The sequence below is a fragment of the Corapipo altera genome, unplaced genomic scaffold, assembly GCF_003945725.1.
Source record: "Corapipo altera isolate COAL_440 unplaced genomic scaffold, ASM394572v1 101, whole genome shotgun sequence".
Lineage (NCBI taxonomy): Eukaryota > Metazoa > Chordata > Aves > Passeriformes > Pipridae > Corapipo > Corapipo altera.
In genome coordinates this window covers 176,908-196,588 of record NW_020884984.1, presented here as the reverse complement: position 1 = coordinate 196,588, position 19,681 = coordinate 176,908, and the positions used below count along the sequence as shown (strand labels likewise).

Genomic DNA, 19,681 nt, shown 5'->3' with positions numbered 1-19,681 from the left:
CGGGGCGGCCCCGGCCCCGCGCCCCGGGAGCAGCGATGTGCGCGGGGGCGGGCGGGGAGCGGGACCCGCCGGGGGAGCCGAGCTCTGACCCGGCACAGCTGGGAACGGGCTCTCATTGCCGAGCTGGCAGCGGGGGTTGGCCCCCCGAGCTGGGTCCCCAGCAGAGCCCCCCGCCCCTCCCGTCAGCATCCCTGACATTAAAACCTACGCTGGTGAAACGCCGCTTCCCGCTAAGGCTGCATCGAACCAAGAAAAGTTGCTGAGGTCTGGGTCCTGTATCATCCCAAGTGTGTGTTGGGAATGCTTGTGAGAACCGGGAGTAGGAAAGGGAAACAGAGGGAGATACTGCAGGAAGAAGATAGGAAGGTGAAGACGTGCTTTTCTCCTCCCTTCCTCTTCATGTCTCCTTAATTTTTTTTCTCATTTTTCTACCTCTTCTCTCCACCTTTCAACTTCTCGAGTTTTCGATTAATAACATTTTCTTAGAGCAATTGTTTTGCTGTCACTGCTTCCCAAACCCTTCCTGGTGGAGTCAGCCCTTTCTCACCTTTGCCAGGATGTGCTGCCTCAGGAGGACGGCTGATGCAGCAGAGCAAGGGGGTGTGGGACCCGCTGCTGGAGGGGCTGCAGGCTCTGTGTTGTCCCCATCTGTGCACGGCCTGGGGGTGAAGGGTTTGGAGCGGAGCTCCCAAGCAGAGGGTGGATGTCCCAGCTTCTCCCCCTCTGCCTCTGGCTGTCAGCACGGGGAAAAGGGGCGTGAGGGGAGGACACAGCCAGAGACTCCTCTGGCAGCTCCCATGGCCGTTCTGGCTTTAGGTAGAAATAAGTTATTGGCAAAGCTGTTACTCTTGCTCTGACACATGTGCAGCAAAGGCTGTTGTGACTGTCGAGGTGACTGAAGCATGAAAGACTAATTTCCAGTCCTAGTGGGGATCATGAATTCACAGAAAAGCCTTTAGTTGGTTTTTGAAGAGGCCAAGCTTCTTTCCCAGTAACTTGATCAGTATTTTTCATTAGAATAGTTAAAAATATATTTTTTTTCAGAGTACTGTTTGTCCAGAATATATTTGCTGAAGCACAGTTTGCTCTGTGTGGAAAGAAATGCTTATCACAATATCTCACTGAGGCAACCTGCATAGTTGTAGGCAGCCAGAATATTTGTCAGGGGTTAAATCAACAAATAAAGCGAGTGAACTTGTTTCTTATATGCAAAATAAAATGCAAAGTAAGACACTCAAAACTCATTAAGGTATCTGGAGACAATAAAAGCTTATTAATCATTTTACAGTGAGGATCTGTTTGAGACACCCCCTTTTAGGTAGAAATGCCTGAGTTCATGGGAGGCACAAGAAAGGTTAAGTGTGATGAATTTCCTGCTTTCTTTTCCATATTGGAGGAAAATGCCTCCATTCCCAAATGGAAAGTTGTACCTGGTTCAGCTCCCAGCCTTGTCAGAGGAGCTGACTGAGGAGGAGTAGCTCGTGGGGGGACTGACTGCTTGGTTCTGTCTGCATGGTTTGGGAGGGTTTTCTGAGAGGATCCCAGGAACCAGATAATGAACTTGACCTCCCAGTGAGCAGCTTGTGCTTTCCACAGAGGACATGGAGAACATCAAACCCAATGGGAATACTCTTCCCCAGAAAACCATAAATTAGTCTGAAAAACACATTAAACCTTGAGAAATGCCCTGGGGTTGGCACCTGGCTCCCTGCACCATGTTCCTGGTGTGTTCTGTGTGTTGCTGCTGCTCAGCACTGAAAGGGGAAGGAGGGCTCTGTGTCTGAGGGGTTGTGTCTGTGCCTCACAAAGCCCATGTGCTCCATCACACTCCATAAATGGACAAGAAGAGGTAAACTTGGAAGATAAGCATATTCATGGAATCAATAATATATGCAATCTCTATCTGTGAAGACACAGATTGTAAAAACAGATCCAGCTTGTTCAGATTTGCTCAGTTAGAAAATTAGGTGACATCAAGCCTAACCTTTTTAAATTTGAAAATCACCAAAATAGCATTTTTATTACGTGCTGGCATCATAGCTCAGACCATCCAGTTCTGTAAGCCAAGCAGCACATGGTTAATTCTTGCCTGGGAGAGTGCCAAGGAGGATTTAAATATGAAAGGAAATGGTGCTCATTCAGAAAGTGGGATTCTCTTACTGATTCATTACTGGCAAGACATAAATCACTGGGTGGTTGGGATTGGAAGGGACCTCTGGAGGTCATCAAGTCCAATCTCCCTGCTGAAATATCCCACCGTGCTTTGGAAGAACCTTAGGAAGGCCTTAACTTCAGACTGTCTCAAGTTTTGGTATTTTCTGACAGAGCTCAAGGAGTGTTTGAACAACACTGTCAGGCACAGGGTGGGATTGTTGGGGTGTCCTGGGCAGGGCCAGGGGTTGGACTCCATGATCCCTGTGGGTCCTTTCCAGCTCAGGACACTCTGTGATTCTGTGTTCGCCTGTTCAGTTCTGAAATTGGATTGTCAGAGTTAATTTTATGGTGCTGCATAAAAACTAAGCATAAAATGTCACTGTTTCAAAAGTGGTTTGGTGTGGCTAACACTGCCATGGGTGAGCAAACAGCTGAAATAATTTTTTCAAAGTAAGATAAGACCAGGAAAAAGCCTCTAATACATATTTTTCCATGTAAAATTAATTAGGTCAGTGTAATATAAAAAAAAAGGACTCAGAAGTCATGCCGTGATTTGTGCTCAATCTTAACTCTGCCCTCCATCTCTCTCTTTAAAAATTCTCTTCGAAGCCACTTCCTTCTTACTTGCATTTCTCTCTTAGTCTCCCCCTCATCCCTTCAATTCTCTCCCTCACTTCTTGGTTCTGCTTTGTTGTGTTGAGACATTAAGGAATTTTATCCTGCTAATTGAGTTTTTCCTGTTGTCAGAGTTTATATGTAGGTCCTAAAATCCCAGAATGGTTTGGGTGCAAAAGGACCTTAAAAATCATCTCATCCTGTCCCCTACCATGGACAGGGACACCTTCCACTAGCCCAGGTTGCTCCAAGCCCCATCCAACCTGGCCTTGGACACTTCCAGGGATGGGGCAGCCACAGCTTCTCTGGGCAACCTGTGCCAGGGCCTCCCCACCCTCACAGGGAAGAGTTTCCTCCTCACATCTCATCTAAAACCTACTCCTCTAAACCTACCTGGGTTTAGGTACCAAGCTCTTTCACACCATGTACTTAGGACACATGGAAGAGGGAACATACATGGACAAAAAAGAGAAAGCACAGCCCAAAGACCTGAAATCTTCTAGAAACTGTGATGTTTCTGGCTTGTTCTTTTCCCTCTCCTGGTTACACCTAATTTCAGGACCTGACATCTTATTTCTCTTATCAGTTCATTTGATTTCTACTTACAAGCACCAAACTTCCTTATGCCCTTTCCAACCACAAATCTTTTTCATGATAATCTCTTGTAAAACACGATCATATTACCATTTAACCTTTTTTCTTAGTTAAATGGAATGTATTTGGACTTACCTATGTACCTCAGCCCTTCTTCCAAAGAGGGGGAATACCTGCCCAGCTCTCAGTCAACCCTGGAGCTTTCTGGGTTGCACCACCCCATGTGTGGCTCTGATGGCCCCTGGGATGTTCTTACCCTGAACAGCTCCTGAACTATTTGAAATATCCCAAGCTAAGCATGATAAAACTACAGCCCATATTTTAAGGCAGCTGCACAAGGTAGTGGAAAGTTCAATTTTAATTTTATGAGTGCTGATCCCGAGTGGTCTGATCATTACTGTTTGTAGGAATTGCCTTTTGATTTACAAAAGAAATGATAAATTGGCTCTTCCAGGTTCTGTAGCCGAATCTGGAAGTTTGCCTGCAGTGTGGTCCAGAGCTAATCCATCTAAGTACCCAACTTTAACCAAGTCTTTCATTCTAATGAGCCTTTCATAAAAGTATTTCCTTTGTGTTTTTGTTGGTTTCTGTGAATTGTCCAGTATATCTTGTTTGGGTAAGTGATACCAGGGAATGTTAGTAAGCAAAAAAATGTTTTCTCCTGTGCAGAGTCCTTGGGAAAGGACTGTGCCTTTGTGTCCTGTGAATGAAAAGCACTGCTGATGTAAGGTATCAAACAACTCAATATAAAAGTGATAATATAATAAGGATAAATAATGACGATATAAATATATCCCTAATATAAAAGGGAAAAATTAGCAAGGAACACTTTGCTTCATTGGGGAAAGAGGAAAGTTCAGTGGTGGGTTTATAAAGGAATGAATGTGATGTTCAAAGACATGGTTCTCAGTTTTCCTTGGGGACTGGGATGTGGGAAGGTGGCAGTGGCACCAAGGCTGGGACGTGTGTGGGACTCTCAGAGTGAAATCAGAGAAGACCAGAAAGAATTTTGCTGTGAAAGTGGTAATTAATTCTAAAAAGTGGACTAAATTGAACTTAGAACTGTAATTTAGCAATAAATATAATGAAATTGGGAGTATAGTTGTAACTGTTCCTTCATTAATTAAAGAAGTTATTTTATAAATTGTGCAGAAAATGATTTCTTGGTGCTTCAGCTGGGATTGAAGCCAAATCAGAGCTGGAATGAAGGACACCTTTCATTAACACATAATATTTCGAGTTGTGGGAAAACCTGGGACTGAAGGAGGAAAATACAAGCTGCAAAAAAGAAATGTGCCAGACAAAAATGCTTCCCATTAGATAAGAATGGACAGCACAGGCTCATTGGCAGGGACAGAACACCCTGAATACTGAGAGGGGAAAGTAAACAAACAAACCCCTCCCAAAAGTGCAGCTTCGGACATTCCCTGAAAACAAAGAGAAAGCAAATGCCAAAATAACCCCTTCCATGTTTCTCACCATTTCTTGTGATTCCCTGATTTTATTGCAACCTTGCTGCTTTTGGGGGCTTATAAAGCAATAAAATATTATATAAAATATCAAATACCAGCATTTCCATATAAAATAAAAGCCTAAACCTAAGTTTTCTTGAAGTCTTTTGTGGAGAAAAACTTAGTAAGCAAACTTGCTCATAGAAAACTGTTGGAGATTTTTGTGTGTGTTTTCTTGGTTGTTTTTTTCTTTTTTAACATAAATGAATAATTATCTCAGCTGCCAGAGTTAAATTTGCCTGCTGTTTTCCATTTTAAGATGTTTTATTCCATTTTGATTCCATACATTTCCATTCTAATATTTTCTCTGCTCCAGTTGGTCCGTTTTTCCATGTTTGCCATATCCTTTAGACTGAATGAATTATCTTGGCAAATCTCAGCAAACATTGCTTTTCAGAATAAGGTTATGAGGAAACATGAAAATCAGATAATATTCTGTTCTTTTTTAAACTTCCTTGGGAACAGAAATTAGAGAAAGGTCAGAATAAGCAACTGTGATAAAATATGAAGTCCTCAGAAATATGTATTTCTTTTCATGGAATCTCCTGAGCTGGAAGGACCCACAAGGATCATTGAGTCCAGCTCCTGGACCTGCACAGGACACCCCAATAATCCCACCCTGTCCAAATGCTCTTTCCACAGGCATTTTAAATTGGACCCCCTCACTGATGAAAACTAAGGATTTTTACCATCAATTCCTTGTTCTGTAATTGTCATGTTGCTTCCGAGGATGCCATGAACAGAAACTCAGATGGCACAGGAGTATTTTTTTACATTAGGAAAACAGTTCTGCCTTCAAAGAGAAGTTTAAATAATAATAAAAAAAAATAAAAAGTGGGGAGACATCCTGAAAAATCACTCCCTAATTGTGTGTGCAGTATGTATCCTGTTAATTCTGTCTGAATCCAGTGGATAAAACCACAAATTGTTTGAGAGCAGGACATATCATCCTGTACATGTCCTTGCCATCAACAAAAACCAGAGGAAAAAACCCTATTTACTCATTTCATAGGAGTTGCAACAACATCTAAATCCTGAAGACTTGGAATCCCCACCTCTTATGCATTCAGACCACATTTTAATGAATATATTCCTGTGTATATCGGACTGGTTTTAATATTGACATGGAGCATTCCACCTGCTTTTTGGAATTGTACAGCATCCTCAGGCCAGCTGCACTATATGCTGACAAGATCAACACACAAAAATACCACATTTCTATCTTTAATGCATGAGAGCGGGTAAAAAAGGGCAGTGTTAATTCAGGCAGTCATTAATTGAAACAGGTCACGAGCAAATCAAATTATGCTCTGAGAAAACGGGTAGATTTTTGATCCTGTGGTCATAGAGATATATTTGAACCAGTGCAATTAGTCCATGTTTGCTCTGACTCACCATATTTTCACTCTTGTTGGTCTGCAGTTGTCAGACTGCTGTTCCATAGACTTCATTTCCAGAGAGGAACTAGTAATATCATTGTGTGTGTGTCTCTCTCTATATATGTGTGTGTGTGTGTGTGAAGAGAAGGAGAAATAACCTTTGATTTACAAAAAAAGTGGAAAAAAATCACACCCCAGCTTTATCATCAACAACAGCTGAGAGAAATTTTGGTTCTTTCATTTTATTTGCAGCAATACTTAAAAATAGATCTACAAATTCAGACTGGAAACTCTTCTATCCTTTTTCAAAGGGAAAAAAAAGGAAAAAAAAAAAGGAAAAGTACCTCACAAAATGGACAAATCAATTCCAATTGCTTCTTGTCCAGAGAAACAGCACTAAACCTCAAGGTGTCTTAAGTAAAGATTCCAACTCGGGAAATGAAAAGCTGAACAAGAAAATGCTGAGGTCAGGCAGGCTCAACCTTTCCTTATCCCTTTTCTTATCCCTTCTCTTTCATGCTGTTGGGAAGCACATGGAGGGGATGAAATGTGTTGCTGCTGAACTGTATCATTAGGAACAGTCTGTTATTTAAAATTTCAGCCTGGGAGCCTCAGAAAGTCCTTTATCCCTTGATCTGCAGACTCAAATTATAACACACAAATAACTGTGTGTGACTCCTCAGCCTCCCCCCACTGAGGAGCAGTTTGTGCTGCAGCTGCCCCAGAGTGATGGAGTTCAGCTCTGCTGAACTCAGAGAAGGTTTAAAGATAAGAGAGTTATTTTTGTCAGGGCTTACGTGAAAAAATGTCTTTGCTCCTTCGTAATTGCCAAATATTGCCTTTTTTTCTAGTTGCATAAGCAAGAGCTACAAAGCCCTGGGAATACTGGGGGAATCCAATCTCAAGGGTATGTTGTCCTTATGGAATAGGTGGCTTTTGTTGCACATTTCCTGTTACTATTAAAAACTCACAATTCAAATGCCTCACATGAACATGGTGCAGCCCCAGTCTCTTGGCCATACAAAGAGGGCTCTTTGCATCCTGCTTTCACTGGGATCAGTACCCCTAAGAAGTACTGATGCTTCTCTCTCTTTAGAGATCTGAGAGAAATGCAGTAGCTTTTGGAAGCTTTTCCAGTTGAAATGTTAAGAAAAAGGAAAAGAACCAACAAAAGAGATGTACTTGCTTTTGGAAGCTTTTGGGGTCTCTCAAGAGGAGGCTCCGTCCCAGCCTGAAAACAGGCTCTTCAGAGGGAACAGTTTTTCTAAAACAAAGGAACTTCCAGAACTCACCCTGTCAGTGAGTAGCTGGAGGCAAAAGGGACTTGATTCACTCTAAAGATGAATTGAAATTCTACTGGAAAGGAAAAGTAAAAAGGGAAAGTGCTGCTGCTACAAAGAAGAGATGGAGCTCTAAATTCTGGAAGTGCAATACAAAAAGAAGTGGTTACATTTTTCATAAGTCTCTTTGTGCATGTTTCTTTGTCAAAGTTTAACCAGGTCATTTATCCAGAGGAGAATAATGATCTGAACCAGCTCTGAGATCTCCAACAAAGTGTTAATCAACTGTTTAGAGGTTTCCCCTTGGCTTGGCTCTCAGAACACAAGGAGAAACACCATATCAAAATACATCCTTAGTGCAGATGGCAAATGTAGTTTATTCCCAGTTCCTCAACAGGAATTGAGATCTTAGACTTCTTAAAAATGGGCTAATTGGGAGCTTGTGACCAACTGCTGTGGGTTCTTCTGAGTTCCAGCTCTCTGAGGTAACTTGCTCCATGAGATTTCCTGAAGAAGAGCAATCCCACACAAAGATGAACTGCTGTGCTCAGGCTCCTCCTGGGTTCTGTGAGGCTTGTGCTTTTTCCTCAGCCTTGGACAGGATTCCTGAGATCCCACATGGTGAGAAATGCAGTGCCTGGGTGTCACTGAGGCTCCTGGAAATTGTCCTTCATCCGAGTCACACAAAAGCTATGAAAATGTCTGTTTACAAAAATCCAATGCAGCAGTGGTTTATAAGGCCCCAAATATCAGGAAAGAAGGAAATGGTATCAATCTGTGCCTGTAGCCAGGTCCAAAGCCCAGCAAAATCTGTAGGATCTGTGGTAGATTCCTCCCTCCATGTGCGGGGCCCTCACTGTTCGTGACACTGCAGGGGTCAACCACAAAGGAGGCCTTGGACTGAAGAACTGTGTGTTTGCTTTTTAAACCTCTCCCCCACTCTTTTGGAACAGGCACAGGAGAGGATTCTGTTTTCTTCAGCAGAGTTTTGATCCTCAACCCGCTCAGGACACTTTCATTTCTCTGTATTGACAAGTGAGTGCATTTCTACCCTTGGCAGTGCTGCCTCCTGAGAGGAGAAGGTGCAGTTTAAATTGTGTGATAAACCTGTTCCATTTCCCCCCTGGAAAAGCTAATCCTGTTCTCTGTTTAAAGCCTTTTGTTGTAGTGAGCTTTGTATTGCATAGCCCCATGTAATCAAGAAGTATCCTCTGTATCTTGAATTAATTCATGTTCAGCTCTTTACTGAAGCACACAAGTGGCACTAATCAAATACTTTGGGGTGAGTGATCTTGAAACCTGTCTTTGAGGAATACTGTGACAGGGTCCTGTGAACTGTGAACTTTGCTTTGCCTGTCAGTGAACCAGCATTTAAAAGTCCCTTGCTGCATTTACTTGCTGAATTACTACAGGAAAAAGATGCGTTATTAATGTTTGGGTCTATCTTTCACCTGAAGAAGATATTTTCCAAAAAGCAGTGTAAAGAAAAGGGCTCATGATTGTGTTTGTATTGCTCAGATCTGTTGAGGAGCATAGTTATTCCATTACTTTGATGTGGGAAGACTGGGAAGACTCTTTCACATTGCAAAAAAATTCACTTTCCAGCTACGTTTTTTCAAAAACTGGTTGTCAAAAAGTCATGGTTGTGCCATGTCTGTGTTTGATGCTCACTACAAGGTGACATTTAAAATAGATCTCCAGGAATTTCTGATGTAAAATGAAATAAATTCAGTCCTAAGGAACAAAAAGGGCTTTCAAAAAGCTGTAGCTACAACTGTGAGCAGGTTCCAGCCCATTCCTTTTTGGTTTTATTGTCTGTTAGGTTTTTTTTCCTCTTTAAACTCATGGAATTTCTGGCCCTACATGTGCCATACCTGCTGCAAGGGCCAGCATGGAGAATTTACTTGATAGAAACACTCTGCAAAGCAAAGGCAGAGCTCAGGAAATCAGGAGGCCTTTGCCTTGGTGTTCACTCCCATTTCAGAGAACACCTGACAAAAAGGGATGTATTTCCATCATATTCACCCTGGAAAGAGAAGCAGACAAAGCCCCTGTTCTGCTTGCTGCAACCACAGCTGGAACCTGACAAGGGATGTTTTTCTCCCTTTTTTTTTTTGCTTTTTTCTTCCTTTTCCCCCTCTTCCCCCCTCCTCCTCCTTTTCCTTCTCCTTCCCTTTCCACTTCCCCCTTTTTTTTCATCTTTAATTTTCCTTTTCATTTTGCTGCAGAAAGGTGTTGCTGATATTCATCAGCCGGGTTCCACTTCAGAGCAGTGGCAGCACCTTGTGAACTCAAGGTCAGCAAAACTGTATCTCAGACTCTCTGCTCTTCGTATTCCTCTGTTTCAGTGCAAAACGAGGAAGAATTCTGCACATGCACAGCATTCCTCCTCAAATGACGCCAGCAAACGTGCTGCTCGGGGAAACGCTGCCTCTCAGCTCCTACACAATCCAACTGGCAAAGAAAGCAGGCCCTTGTTATGCAAAATCCTTGTTTGTAAACACTGTTCTGCCTTTAAATTGATTTGAATGCTTTGCCTTGGAGAGCTCCTGCTCCGCTTTTCCCAACAGAACCCACCCCAAGTGCCATCTGGTGGCAGCAGCACGTTGAGGCTGCACTAAACGTGGCAGGGAATTATGAGGGGGTAAATTTCCAGCAGAATGCGAAGGGATTTAACCGGGCAGTTCCCTTAACATGTGTTATAACACATGGATCACCCGAGGCTGGAAAAATTCCCACAAAGACAGGGAAACTTGGAGGGAAAATATAACTTGTTCTGTGACTGATTGTCAGACCAAGATAAATGTCAGCACAGGTATTAGAACGGAATAATTTTCAATTTCCTATAAAAAAATCAAACTTATTTCCCTTCCTGTCCCTGTCCCTAAGTTGTTCCCATTCAGGAATTTTTGCTCAATGCTTTTTTGTAGGGAGAAACATTTTTTCCTTACTAAAGGGAAAACACCCAGTGCTGCTCAGTGCTGTGTATGGGTTCTTTTGGTAATCATGACTTATTACAGATACCCCAAACCTTCAGGTTTTGGAGCCCAGACTTGGATAGGTTTTATATGTGAACTATTATTACTATGACATTTATGAAAAGGTGAAAAATCCTTTGGGAGAACTATTTGAGATTCAGCCTCTCAAGGTAAATTTATGACTTTTGTTTTTCCTTGGGAGGCTTTCCTGGGGTATCTTCGCCTCTGTCTCTGCATATCTGGAATTACAGTTTCCCCTGGGGCTGTGTATTTTGGGCAGTGTATCCCAGCTGGATACCAGACCCAGGTTCCATGTTCTCTCCTTGCACAGGGAGTTGTTCAGGCAGGAGCAGCCAGTGCTGTGTGGCAGCGTTTCATCTGTTACAAAATCCTTCCAGGAGGATGGAACAGAATAATCAGGTGGATTTGCTTTCTCTCCTTGTCTCTGGATGTCAGTTCTTGAGGCAGAGCTGCTGACTAAGGAGCGGGGTTTGGTGCTGGGTTCCAATTCTCCAAAGGAGCTGTGTGAGTGCCTACGAAAAGCTCAGTTTTTCCGCAAACACCCCTACAAATCATCCCTGCAAAGCACGTACCTGCAGGTCGCTAACTGATGTCCCATTAAAAATATAACCTCATCTGGAATTAAAAAAGTCCTATTCTAGCTGGAAACATTTCACTCAAGAGCCACCATTAAGCATATTTCCTCAAGCAGGCTTTTTTCAGGCAGGGTAGCTGCTGGTGGTCACACCAGGCTGCGTCACCCCCCCTGTTTGTGTCCCCACACTGGATGTGGGTGAAACCCAAGGGCCTGTTCCTCTCAGGCCATCTGTGTTTGTGGTGCTGACTCAATATGTGCAACTTCAATCATCCTTCCCCACCCATCTGTCACTGCTGTTCAGCCCCCAGCCTGAGCAGGGAGGTGGGACAGGTGACCCCATGGTGGTCCCTCCCAGCCGTGTCCCTTCTGTTGCTGACTGCTCAGGACAACGTGTAGCTTGGACCCCTGTCTCCCAGCTCTGTGGCTGACTCCATCCCTAGGTGTTATCACCTCCTGACTTTCCACACCATGACACAAAGCTCTCTGCAAAAGTGCCTCAGGATGTCAAAGGACATTGAAGGACATTGGAGTGACCTCCAGCATTTGGTGGCAAACCGAGGGTGCAACCTATCTCTTAGTCTCATGCTCTTAATGATTCCAACCAACCAAACCAGGATGATGATGGATAAAAAATATATCTATGTGAAGTGTCATCCTAAGTAAAGCTGCTTTCTGTTGCTGAAACAACAGCAGGGGATGAAGTCATCCCTCGAGGCCTCAATGAGGGCCTGTTGTGCTGTTCTGTGAATCACCCCCAGAGCAGCTCCTCACAGAACCTGTAATTTCCATGGGCACAATGTCCAATTTCTGTGCAGGGATAAGTGAGAGGGAGGAGAGCACTCTGAGGTGAATCACTCACACGTGTACTTGTCAAGTGAGAAGAACATGAGTCAACCCCACGGCAGTGCTAGGGCTGAGGAGGGTCTTCTTTTGGGATCCCTGGGATAGGAAACATCCTTGAGCCTTCTCAGCTCAACTCCCCATCACTGGCACCACTGACTTGGTCAAAGGGGGCAAATGTGGGAGGGCAGCCAGGCCGGCACAGTCTGCTCCAAGGCCACCATCGACCTGCTGGGGCAGGGAGGGAGAGGGCAGGGGACATGTGGCACTGGAGCACATCCCACTCCAAGTGCTGCACCTACAGAGCTGTGACAGTCTTGGTGCCTGGGTACACTTCACCCACTCAGATCCTCATCTCAGAATCACAGAATCCTTTAGGTTGGAAAAGCCCTCCCAGCCCAGGGATCCCCCCTGTGCCCGATGCCCACCTTGTCCCCCAGCCCAGAGCACTGAGTGCCACGGCCAGGCCTTCCTGGGACACCTCCAGGGCTGGGGACTCCAAACCTCCATGGGCAGCCCCTTCCAGTGCCTGACAGCCCTTTCTAGGAAGAAATTCTTCTTGATGTCCAACCCAAACCTCCCCCGGCCCTGGCACAACTTGAGGTTGTCAAATTCAACCTTTGACCAAACAGCACCATGTCCACTAAACCCTACCATGAAGTGCCACATCTAATCATTTTCTGAGCACTTCCAGGGATAGGTACTTCCCCACTTCCCTGGGCTTCCCATTCCAATGCTTACTCATTCTTTCAGTGAAGAGCTTTTCCTAATATCCAACCTGATGCCGTCATTTCTAGAGCTATGAGCTTTCCTGTGTGGGGTGGAGGCTGAGGAGAAAGGTCTGGGAGCAGGTCTGGGCTTAGTAAAACTGGCTGTGTGCAGCCATAGTGCTGAAACTGGGATCTAGGAGCCAGCAGAGGCACAGGAGCCTTTCCAGGTTGGCCACTGAATAAAATGATTCCAAAGAGAAGTGGTGAGGATCTGGAAGAGAAGCATAAAAAAGGTGGAAAAGCACTGACACACATCCTACTGTGGTAGGGTGAGGAAGCATCCACAATGACTCCCATCACTATCTGTATCTCTGTGATATGGGCCTGAGTAGAAAAGTCTGTGAGAGGAAAATAATATTATGGAACAGGAAGCTGACAGAGCTTTTCATGGCATAGCTGCAAAAATGTCAGAGAAACAAACATGTTTTCCATGGAGGATAAAATAAAACTACATCAGGAGCATTTAGGAAAATACTTTACAAGATGAACCCAAGTTTGCATTAGGAAGTTAAATTAAGAATAAAAAACAAATACAAAACCACTGTAAGGAACAATTAATTCTAGTTTTCCCATTTCTCCAACATTTTGGTTTTCTACTTTAGTAATAACCCCAGACTCACAGACTCACAGAATACCCTGGGTTGGAAGGGGCCCACAAGGATCATCGAGTCCAACCACATCATGGGTTTGGTCCCTCCCAGTCATGGGTAAAGCCATACTTTATGTGCAATCTTGTGCTGATTTTCCAGGCATTACAGCTGAGAAAGTAAAATGCTGCAGGAAACAGGAAATACAGTATTTGCACTGGACTGATGAAAACTCCTACAGACAATGAGCACCAGCAATAATATTCAGGGTTTGAGTGGCAAGGGGTGAAATCCCCACACCAGAAAAAAGAATAAGATATAAGGATTAGGCCAACACAAGGAAATTCCAGCATAGTCCATTGAGGTTTTCTCCAGAAACTTGGAAATTTTCCAAGATTTCCCTAGGTAAGATCAGATCTGAAATCCTATGAGGTCACTGAGACATGAACCTCTCCCTCTGGAGGGAGAATTCCCTGGCTGCAACACCTTCATTTCCCATTCCTGATGCCTGAGAGCAGGGAAGGAAGGAGCCTCTCCTTCCAGCACCTGGGTAAAGAGCCCACATGTGCCAGTTTTTCCAGCTCTCCTCCACTATTAGGAAGACAGCACATCAGTTACTCTGAAGTGGTTCCCTGGGAGCACTTGGAGCTCCGAGCAGAGCTGTTGATGCCGAGTTTAACAGCCCCAGCTGTTGGGACCTCAGAGCAGCGTTAGCACTGATTAAAGGCTCAGATCTGAGCGACTTCCCCCTCTGCTGCCTCTGCTCGTCTTCAGGATCTGAGGATCTCCAACCCTCCCAGAACAGCCCCGACCTTTCCTGGGAGGAAACTGCTTGTTTTTAGCACGACGTTGTGTCACGTCAGCCCCCGGAGCTGCTGATCCCAAAAAGGGTCGGTGCTCGGGCAGGCAGGAGCTGTTTCCAGACATGTATACATTTCTATCAGTTTTAATACATAAACTATCAGGCTTCATAAGCTGCCTTTCAACTGAGAGACCGAAGTATAATTCCTCAGTTCTGCTATAAATAGTTTAAAAGCTGCCCTGACCTCCACCCCAACATGTGCTGTGTGGATGAACTGCTACGTCCAGAGCAACTGCAAGGGCTGTGTAAATCAGCTCTTAACTCTGACACCTTTTTAAAAGCATGAAACCTTGGCTTTCTGCAGAATAATTGCTCTACCTGCTGTAAGTAGTAAGTGTTTTAGGGTGGGAATATGTAATATTTATGTGTATTTTTAGGGGAAAATGCAAGATCCTGAAAGTCACTGAATTTTCTATGTATGAAATGTATGAATAATTTGATCTAACTCATCACTGGCATATACAATCACAGCAAAAGAATTTGTTGTATTGTGCAGCTGGACACAGTAAGGTAACAAATATTTTGACCTAAGCAGCCTTTTTTAGAATTACAACAAAGCAGTAAATCTTGAACAATCCATGTTTTTGCAGTTGATGTTTTCAGGGGCTGCCCTGGGACAGGAAATGCTAATGTTATGAATCGAGAGGCACTAACATCACTCATGTAATGTGCTTTTTAAAACCCAATTCAACAGAATGGAAATCTCCTAGAAAGGTAGATATTAATTTTTAAAAAATCTCTGATCATCCATTTAAATTAAATGCACACCAGTTCATTCCTCCATGCATAATGCAAACTTCTATTTAGAAGACAGATGCCATAATTTACACAGCACGGAGATACTCAGCTAATGTAACACCTCTGTTTCAGGCAGCAGTAAAACTGTCTTAATTAAGGAAATGCCAACAGATTAAAATGTTCTCATGGTTCATAAAATATTTTAGAGGGTGGCTTGGCAGCATTAGTACAAATGTTGTGAAGCCTGGTGCATTTGAAGCTTATGCTTTGCATTTAAATTATAAAAAAAAAGATGCTGTGAACCGTGGAAAAAGATGGGAATGTCACATTCATCTCCTGATATATGTAGTTATAGAGTAGTTATAGAGTGGGCTCCTATATGGCCATATTTAAGGGTCATCATTGATGTTCCTACTGTGCTTTTCCATCTACAGGTGAGGTGGAAGTTCCAACCTCTGAAGGAGCACCAGAAAGGATTTATCTACAGGCAAGGATGGAACTGGAAGATAGAAGGAGCTGAGAGAGGGCTGGGTGAAAGAAGGAAAACCCAGCTCCTTTTGTTCAGCAGTGAAAACAGTGCAAAGGGAATTCCTGGAGCAGTCAGGGGAAGGTGTCCCTGCCCATGGCACATGAGCTTTAAGGCCCCTTCCAACCCAAACCATTCTGGGATTCTAATTATTAAAGGCTTACAGAAGAGGAACACACAGCACCTGACCTGACTGTAAATAACATACATTCATATGGGCAAAACTAATTTCATTTACAGCCACAGCTGGCAGCAAAAAAATCTCCATAAACTGGTGGCTGTTCCAATCAGCACTGAAGGTTTGAGTGAGCAAATCAATTAATTATGCATTGATTTTCCCAGGCACGTTTGCTCCAACAATCACAACTGTGAATTTGGCCCCTGAGTCCTGAAGCAGCTGTTGAATATTTACATCCTGCTCCTGAATACAAACTCCCTGGTTCCTTTTTGGCCCAAAGCAGGGACAGGGAAGGGAACAGCTGTTTGCCAAAGGCCACACAATCACGTTGTACCTGCAGAGAACATTGGGTTCCAGCCTGGCCCAAGGGAGAGGAGATGCTTTGTCTGCTTGCAGTTAGACAAGGATCATAATAGATGCATGTATTCATTTAGTAGAACAAAATAAAGAGAAGGGAAAGATGTGCCTCTTCATAAATTAATACCGGGTTTTGCTGAGTAAAGCAGAAAATAATGGAGATAAGTTTTCCTTCTTCTTTCTGATTTTTACAGGAAAAACTTCCCCGTGAACTCATACCCAGAGAGAATTCTGTGTTCTATGAATATAGTTCTGTAAGAACAGTCCCCTTTTGCACTGAATATGTCAAGTCTCATTGATTTTAACAGTTACTGAGGAAATACAGCTCCTTGCCAGGCACAGAATGATTCCTGTACCAATCTGGAGAAAGCTTGGGATTGGCATGTGAGTGCAGAGCTGCCTCAATGAGCACCTGAGAAGTTGCTGGAGCTAAGGGAAGTGAATAAAAATATAAATTAGTGGGAAGTGGTGATTGAATAGGGATAAAATAGAGAATGGAAAACTGATGTGATGTTTTAAAATGAGATTTCCTAGTTAGGGTTCAGATATCTGTTACATGGAGCTTTAATAAAGTTTATGCCCTCGCAGTGCTGTATAAATCTGGAGCAGAAGACAGATTTAATCCCATTAAATATGTGTCAGGGATTTAATGCAGTAGATAATAAAACACGCACTATTAGACCTGGCCTTACAATGATCCATTTTTACCAAATCCAGTGCCTGTGGCTGCAAAAGGAGTTTTGCTTGACGCTCAGGGACTGGATTTCACGTTTCTGTTATTGATCCCAGGCAGGTGCTGGAGCTGCTGTTTGTTCTCAGCTCTTTTATCCATGCACTGTAAAGCCAGCTTTGTTCCCTTTCTCCAGAGATGGCCACTGAAAATGTAACAGGAATATTTCTACAACCTTCCTTTTAACAGAAATGAGGCAATTTGACCTACTGATTCTGTTTGGTTTTTCTATTCAAGGGTAGAATATCCTCAGAGTTAAAAAGCTGCTGCCAAACCCAACTTCCTTTGCTAAGATAGAGACATCCCCTGGTTCTGCAGCCCCTGTCAGTCCAAATGCCCACACTGGGAGTTGAGGGAATGTCTGCCTTCCAGGTTGCTTGTACACTTTATTTTCTTGTGTCACCCCAACTTTTATCCTTGGCTGAACAAAAGTAAGAGAAATAAAGAAAGTTTTGAGCTCTGCAAACATGGAAAACTTTTGTTACCTCCAAAAACGTGGGGAAGTATTGCTGAATTTCTGCTCATTAGAAAGCCATTTGTACACATTCATTTCTACTCTTTGGTTGGTTGGTTGGTGTCTGAGGACTTCTTTGTGCAGTCTGTAGCAACCACCACCACAAAGCAGATGGAAAGTGGCTTTTAAGAATACCCTATTGCTCTGTCCTCAAAAGTTTAAAGTTTCTGGGTCATCATAATCATCCCTGTGGCAGCTGAAATGCTGAGAATTCAGATACTTGGTTGTTTGGGGGTTTTTAAATATAGTAGTGTTCTCTTAACTATTTGAAACCGAATCAATTAATTCTTCAGCTTTTATTATTCTCTTGTTTAAAACTTTTATGCTGTCAAACACTTGGTGATTGCTGATTCTAAAGAGCACCAATGAATGTACACTCCATGGCTGAAGTTTGGGGCTTCAATGCCATTTATTTGATGACCACATGTAAAACCAGTATTTCCAACACAAGGCAACTCATTAAACGTTTTTGTTTTCACTTGTGCATAGTAAAAGTTGGTTTGGACAACTTTTAATGCTGTGTTTTGCAGTCACTGATCAGGTGATGTTTTCTGTATAACAATGGGAGGAAGTGAAATAAAAGATGTGTTATCATAAACTCAAAGTGTTTGGGAAATTCATGCCAGGTTTCATATGAAGATAAATCATATCCAGACTGTCCAAGCCTACATTATCAGCATCCCATGAAACAGTGAAACTACTCCTGCCTGTTAAAAGTAAACTCACATTTTTATGTCCTTTCTCTACAGTTTTAGGGCTGCATTTCCAGGATTTGCAGTTGTGATATGAACAGGCAAAGTGAAAAACTGACACAGAAAAGCTAATTCCCTCCCCAGCAAGACAAGAAACACATGGTATGAGACAGGGAAGCCCACTTTTCCTGTTTTTTCAAGAAGAAGATGGAATTTTGCTTTCTTCCCTGTCTCTGGCACCACGTTTGAACTGCAGTATCTGGAGAGGAAGGATGTGCTGAGTCTCAGGGTGCCTGGGGTCAAGTCCCCGTGGCTTCCTGAGTGATGAGTCAATGAATAAAACTGTTATTTCCCTCCTGGAAGGGGGCACTGGGAGCCATGGAAGTTACAAGGATCGTCAGGTAGGGTCAGGTCTCCACAATGTCTCCATGGAATGCCAGGCTGTGTCCTGCTCTGGCTGCACGGGGATGAGGTTCCTGGAGAGCTGTCCCTGGAGGCTCCACACAGGAGCTTTTATTACAACTTTTATTGCAACTTTTATTACAAGGTGTGATTAGAACACCCCAGGTCTGTGGCACTGCACTTGCTGTCCTGGTCTCTGGATGCTGGGCTGAGATTTTCCCAGAGGTTCCTTAAATTTTTGTACTTCAGCAATTTCTCCTGGAATTTCCTGTTGAGCTGATGGCAAAAGTCCCCCCTATCCTGGCTCCAAATCCATTACTTTTCCTCTTGTCCTAAACATTTCCCTTCTTCTTCCCTTCAGCAAGATGAAGCTGAGACTTTAATATTTTTCACAGTGAAAGGGGGCATTCCCAAGGAATTAGATGGAATTTGGGTCATTTTTAAAGCCGAAAGATTCAGCTTTAATTTACACTGAGCTGAATCAGGATCTTGCACATGGCCCAAAGTGCAGCATGTTCATGTCTAAATGTAACCTTCTGCTCCAGTGAAAACCATGGATATTTCATTGCACAGTGAAGGTTTATCTGAATTGTCACAGTCAAAGACAGATGCTCACTGGAGAACTGGAGATACTGAGTGACACCTTTCTGAAGCAATAGGTAACTAATAACCAAACAGAGAGCAAGGGGGCTGCCATGGAAATGGGGATATGGCACAGCATTGTCATAGAATCAGAGAATCAGCCAGGTTGGAAAAGACCTCTGAGATCATCAAGTCCAATCCTTGATCCAACCCCGCTGTGGTTCCCAGCCCATGGCACTGATGCCACATCCAGTCTCACCTTAAACACCTCCAGGGACAGTGACTCCACCACCTCCCTGGCCTGCCCATTCCAATGCCTGATCACTCTGTCTGGAAAATATTTCTTCCCAGTATTCAACCTAAACCTCCCCTGGCACAGCTGAAGACCCAGCCCTCTTGTCCTGGTTCCTGGGAGAAGAGCCCAACGCCCCCCCGGCTCCCCCCTCCTGTCAGGGAGTTGGAGAGACTGAGGAGGTCTCCCCTGAGCCTCCTCTTCTCCAGGCTCAACACCCGCAGCTCCCTCAGCCTCTCCTCACAGCACTTGTGCTCCAGTCCCTTCCCCAGCCTCGTTGCCCTTCTCTGCACCTGCTCCAGCCCCTCAATGTCCTTCCTGAGCGGAGGGGCCCAGAACTGGACACAGCACTCCAGGGGTGGCCTCACCAGTGCTGAGTCCAGGCCAACAATCACTTCCCTGGACCTGTTGGTCACACTGTTCCTGATCCAGACAAGGCTCCATTGGCCCTCTTGCCACCTGGGCACACTCTGGTTCATGTTCAGCTTCCTATCAATCCAGA

The 19,681-nt window shown here is 43.9% G+C and overlaps 1 protein-coding gene and 1 long non-coding RNA gene across 5 annotated transcripts in view; one reads left to right on the top strand and one right to left on the bottom strand.

Moving 5' to 3' along the window:
* The window catches only part of IQSEC1 (IQ motif and Sec7 domain 1), a 332,802-nt gene extending 332,509 nt beyond the window's left edge, over window positions 1-293 (bottom strand). For all 3 annotated transcript variants that reach the window (XM_027666004.1, XM_027666011.1, XM_027666015.1), the window contains exon 1: window positions 209-293. In XM_027666004.1, the coding sequence (XP_027521805.1) occupies window positions 209-282 (74 nt within the window). In that variant the 5' untranslated portion in view covers window positions 283-293. The remainder of the gene's footprint in view (window positions 1-208) is intronic.
* The window catches only part of LOC113958030, an 18,404-nt gene extending 616 nt beyond the window's left edge, over window positions 1-17,788 (top strand). The window contains exons 1-3 of one of the 2 annotated variants that reach the window (XR_003531383.1): window positions 9,770-9,829; window positions 10,843-11,036; window positions 15,341-17,788. This is a non-coding gene — a long non-coding RNA (uncharacterized LOC113958030). Of the gene's footprint in view, window positions 1-9,769; window positions 9,830-10,842; window positions 11,037-15,340 lie in introns of those variants that run through there. The other variant, XR_003531382.1, reaches the window with a different exon arrangement.
* Window positions 17,789-19,681: the final 1,893 nt, after the last annotated feature.